This window comes from Eupeodes corollae, unplaced genomic scaffold, assembly GCF_945859685.1.
Source record: "Eupeodes corollae unplaced genomic scaffold, idEupCoro1.1 scaffold_1032, whole genome shotgun sequence".
Lineage (NCBI taxonomy): Eukaryota > Metazoa > Arthropoda > Insecta > Diptera > Syrphidae > Eupeodes > Eupeodes corollae.
In genome coordinates this window covers 1-5,584 of record NW_026605858.1, presented here as the reverse complement: position 1 = coordinate 5,584, position 5,584 = coordinate 1, and the positions used below count along the sequence as shown (strand labels likewise).

Sequence of the window (5,584 nt, the reverse complement as noted above, 5' to 3'; positions counted from 1 at the left end):
CTTTTGCTGTTATGTGCACAAAACGTGGGTTTTTAAAGATGGATTTTGTTGGTAGGCTTGGGAATCCACTATCACTAAAAACACAACTTGAGGTTTTAATTTTTTTTCGTGGGGGAGAAGGAGAGGGGTCAGGGGATCGGATAGGGATTGTTCGTCAAGAATGCCGTATCTGCCATATCGGTTGCCCGATTGGCGATTAGTTTTCGGGGCCATCCCGAAAGAAGAAAAAACACTCGTTAATGAGAAAGCGGCTTTTGATTTTTTTTTCTTTACTTACAAAGGTAAGAATTAAGAGAATGAACTGATAATAACGGAAAAATAAGAAAAACTCAAAATTCACACTACACCTCGATAGCTATAGGTCTTTGCCTTTGGAAGGTCAGCCGATGACTGCAAAATTCTATGATCTGGCATAAGCCTCCCCCAATAGTGGAGGAGACAATCTCTCATCTTCTCTGCACATGCCGTGCCTTATCACAAAGACATAGAATCCACCTTGGAGACTACTACTTCAACTTAGAAATTCTGACATTATTTGTCTCCTACATTCGGAGCTCCAATTGGTTTGACAAATTAAGCTGATCAACTGATCCAAGTGGTATCACAACGGACCATATGTGGCGGATGGTTCTGGCAACTCCGCAGCCTTCGCGTGATACATAATAACTTGTTCGAGAGTCGATAGAAGCCGCCCGCCACGAACCTGCCACCTGCAACTATCCAATCTGCAGGGGTGGCCAAACATTCGGCAGCATTGTGCTAACTTTGCAAAGACATGCATTCCCTGTACAAAAACAAAAATCCAGCGCCACTCGAAATCGGAACTGCAGCATTTCTCGATGCCCGACAAGCGCTTCGCTTACATAAACATCGACATCATCGGACCGTTCCCGCCTTCAGATGGATATCGCTACCTCCTAACAGTCATCGACCGCTACACTAGGTGGCCGGAAGCATATCCAATGACAGATATGTCGGCTATTAGCTGCGCCAGTGCACTCATCACGGGCTGAATTTCGCGATTTGGGCCACCCCGGCAGATCACCTCGGACCAAGGAAGACAGTTTACGTCATCGGTCTTTGCGGAGCTATGCACATGTATGGGGACTAACCACACAATGACGACTTCATATCACCCGCAAGCCAATGGAATCGTTGAACGATTCCACCGAACGTTGAAGGCGGCAATAAATTGCAACGACTCCACTCAATGGGTAAAACGCGTCCCACTCATACTTCTGGTCCTTCGTGCAACCTTGAAAGAGGATATCAATGCAACGCCGGCAGAACTAGTGTATGGTACATCGCTCAGACTTCCAGCTGATCTACTGGTACCAACACTCGACGATCACTCACAATGTGAGTTCATCAAAGACCTTCGAAACACGATGCGCCAGTCTAAACCCCAGCAGACAGCTTGGCACACAAACCAACAACCCTTTGTGCACAAAGATCTTAAGACATCAACTCACGTTTTTGTCCGCAATGACAAAATCAAAGCTTCCATAATTCAACCATATAAAGGACCATTTAGAGTATTGCAGCGCTACGAGAAGTTTTTCACCCTTTCTATTCGAAATAAGGCCATCAAGATCTCTGTAGACCGCCCTAAGGCAGCATACCTCGAATCCAATCAAGACAACAGCCCTCTACCGTCTTCTTCATCTACATTGGTTATTCCAGAACCGCCACCACAAGCAACTACTCAGCCGTACCACACCTTTAGAGGTCGACTAGTCCAAGCTCCTGTGCGCTATCGTTAGGGCGTGTTAAGCCTTCTGGGGGGCCACTGTGGCGGATGGTTCTGGCAACTCCGCAGGCTCCGCGTAATACATAATAACTTGTTCGAGAGTCGATAGAAGCCTCCAGCCACGAACCAATCAGCGAATACCACGACTAACCCTTCGAGAGTTGGTAGAAGCAACTATCCAATCAACAATAATGCAGAAAACGAATTGCGATGCGTTTTTTGGAGAAGAGACAGTCCGATGAATGAAGCTGAGCTGAACACATCAAAACACACAAATATAATAAACCTCTAGTTTGCTTAGAATTAATAAAATAGTAATAAAACTAACTGAGTTCTGTGTTTTTATCTCCTAGGTATTTATACTTTGAGTCTTATTTTCTGAGGCTAAACATTCTTTGGTTCAAATGTGTTGGACTTTCCAACCAACAGCTACTTTAACCTAACCTACCCTAACTTAACCTCCCCCAATGTTGCCCAAAGATCTCTATCTTTTGCGTTATTGTACCAACTTTGACTTTCTTTAAGCAAATCGTCTGCCCATCTTTTCTTTGGTCGTCCAATTGGTCTTCTGCTTTCTGGTGGTGTCCATTTTGTAATGATTTTTGTCCATCTTTGTTCCTTTATTCTAGATATATGTCCTGGCCAATTCCATTTAAGGAGTTTTGCTCGTTCAACCACGTCGGTTAAACCAGTTCTTCTCTGGCTAATTCGTAGGTTAAGTAGTTTTCTTTCCATCTTGGTTTGGCATATTCTTATTTTGTCAAGTAAACTTGAAGCAGTAGTACCCATGGCATGATGGTTAGTGCGATGGACTGCCATGTGAGAGATCTTGGGTTCGATACCTGCCTATGCCACCTAAAGTTTTTTCCACCAGTACTGCCTCCCGCGAGAAATTGGCAAATTCTCTAAGGGTATTTCTCGTCATGAAAAGTGCTTTCTCAAATTTGCCGTTCGGATTCGACTTAAAACTGTAGATTCCTTCCATCCCTGACAACAGTACTCGCACACAGGAATGATTGACAGTTGTCAGTCACCAATATTTTCGGTTGGTATTATTCTAGGAATACTGTGTGTTATTAAATACGGAGATGTCATTAATAGTTTTCAGTTTATTTGTTAGAACTAAGTCAATTTCGTTCTTTGTTATCCCATTTGAATCCAGGTTCATTTCCGTGTTTCTCTCTATTTGAAGAAAGAATTTTGCAAAGCTGAGATTCGTCTCTTCCAGCCACTTTATAAGTAGGTTTTTGTTTCTTCGTCTTCTTTATCGTTGTCAATCTATTTCCCTAACTTGGGGTTGAAATCTCCTATAACATACATTATCTCCGTTTTTATTTTATTATATACTTTGTCCAATATATTGTAGAAGTTTAAAATTTCTTCGTCAGTTGCTGTTTTGGTCGGGTCATAAACCTGAATTATCGTCATTTTTGTGTTTTGTATTTTTAAACATAGGCTACTAACGCTTTCACAAAAAAATCGTACATTTATTATTCTGTCCTTTAAACTCTTTTTGATGAGAAATCCAACTCCATGCAAGCCTTTGGTCACAACAATGTAACAGAATATATCATTCTGGTTTTCAATTATGTGTTGTCCAAAAATTCTAAGCTCGGATAGTAACAGTATATCCCAGTTGATAGTTGATAATGCTAGTCTTAGTTCGGATTGGTTTGCTTCTGTAGCTAATGTTCTTACATTGTATGTACAAACATCTAGAGTGTTTTTGGATTGGTCTTGGTTTGATGGGTAGTTTGGAGAGAATTGGCCGTCATTCCCCACGATATCTAATCGGCTTCCCCACGATGGGTATCGACAGATACAATACAAAATATCAAAAACTATAGAAGTTTTTAATCAAAGCCCTTGATCACGTAACTAAGCTTGAACATATCAAAGATGGAAGTAATTTTTAAAGATTTAAAATGTTCCACAAGGCACTTATACCATCAACGATAAAATTGATTTTTGACTTTTTTTTTCGCTGATACTTAATAGCTCATATTGTTTTAAGTAATAAAATCGAAGAGAACAAAACAAATTCGTACTTCCATCAAAGAATAAATTAAAAAACGGAGGAGAAATCAAACCATTACAATTAGAATCGATTTAGTCTTCATTTTCGGCCAAAACTGGCTACTTCATAGATAACAACTTTTTAAAAAACCACAATACCTAAATCGAAGAATCAACAAAATAACAGAGTTTTTTTTTAAATTTTGTTTTACAGTAATGGAAACAGGAAACAAGCTGTCATTGTTTTGTTCCAATATTAAATTAGTACCGTTAGAAATCATCAGTAGTTTGACAAATTCGTCGAGCTAAATCGAAAGTAATTAAATAAACAAGGTAAGCTTCCAACATAAGAAGAATTTAACAACTCAATATCGCTTATACTATTCCTGGCAAAGATTTGGAAAAATTGCTATTGAAATTTCAGCAAAAGCACCAAATTGCGGAAGACACTAGAAAAAAAAAAAACAAATATACTCTGCTATCTTAGCTTAGCTGTTTCTCAAGCCTTTGATAAGGTTTCCAGGGAGTACTACAAAATACACAAATCATATATGTGATACAAATCGACTCTTTAGATAACCGTACGATAAACACTTTCCGGAATTTAAACTCTAGGACAACCTGGTATCTTTTAAATACAAGGGATATTCCAGTGAATAGAAAGGTTATCATTGTCAACTTTGTTAATGATACTGAAATATCGGTACCAAAGACTAGGTACACAAAATAAGCTGAAATATAGTCGATGAAGTGAGTGATTGGATGTTATCAGAACATAGGTGTGACGAGTTTATGGTATCAAAACGGAGTATATCAGTGCTAATTATACTGAAGTACTGAAAACCGTTTTGACTTTATGACATCCAACTTGGGTTTTATACAAAAAATAAAGTCCTTAATAAGAAATAGCGATTGTGGAACTAAAGTTGTAATTGTTATAGAAGTGGTTACAGAACAATTTTAAATTCACGCTAACTGTATGAAGAAGACGGGTTGAAGGCCGACTGACATTTAAGTGGTCTTTATGATGACCGTCCAAAAACTTACATTTCTGTAAACTTTTCTTTTTTTCTTTCTTTCTGATAACTTTCCAAAAACTAAAATTTCTGCAAGCTTTAAAAACAAAATTGTTTTCCTAGTTTAATGAAAAACTGGATAAAATTAAGATTTAATCTTTATTCATCAACTTTTTGTTGGATATAATAAAAAAATAAAATAAATTAATTTCGAAAACGTTTTTAAAATAATTTATTTTCAAGTGAATTAGTGAACAATTTTAATAAAACTAGCTGCAATGGAAGAAACCCTTTTCAAGAGTTAATAATACTTGTAATTTTTTTCAAGGAGATTTAATATTTTAATTATTTTTATTTGGTGGAAATTAAAAACATGTTCTTTAGACTTTCCCTAGTTTTTGAGAATAAAAGTAAACTTGTTTTTATATTTTCTTAAACATCATTACCAAGTGCTTCTTCGTATTTCTTCGTATGTTTTTTTTTGCATCAATTTTATTCTTTACTTCGTTAAGTATGATCTTCTCAGCTTTTATTAAAAATATATGGGGCTATACTTCTCTATCCATTCAATTACTTTTTTAAGCAGCTCTAGGAACCCCAATCCACATCATAAAGAAGTTGATGAACGGAAGTTGCAAGAAATCATCAAAGATGTAATTTAGTGTAAAAATTACCTGATTTCTTTTTTCTCCTATCTCCAGTGTATTTTGTGAATTTTTATTTTTATTTATTTAAGAAGCTTGTTGAAAGAACCACAAATTCTAGAGACTTTATTCAACACAACAACATCCTTTGTGAGAGT

At 37.3% G+C, this 5,584-nt stretch overlaps 1 protein-coding gene across 1 annotated transcript; it reads left to right on the top strand.

The window, feature by feature from the left end:
• Positions 1-1,118: 1,118 nt before the first annotated feature.
• LOC129953614 (uncharacterized) lies at positions 1,119-1,763 on the top strand. Its single transcript, XM_056066855.1, has one exon. It carries the CDS (start codon positions 1,119-1,121, stop codon positions 1,761-1,763), a length of 645 nt encoding a protein of 214 aa, XP_055922830.1.
• Positions 1,764-5,584: the final 3,821 nt, after the last annotated feature.

Coding starts and splice junctions, on each gene's coding strand:
- LOC129953614 (XM_056066855.1), top strand. CDS start 1,119: ATGACGACTTCATATCACCCGCAAGCCAATGGAATCGTTGAACGATTC.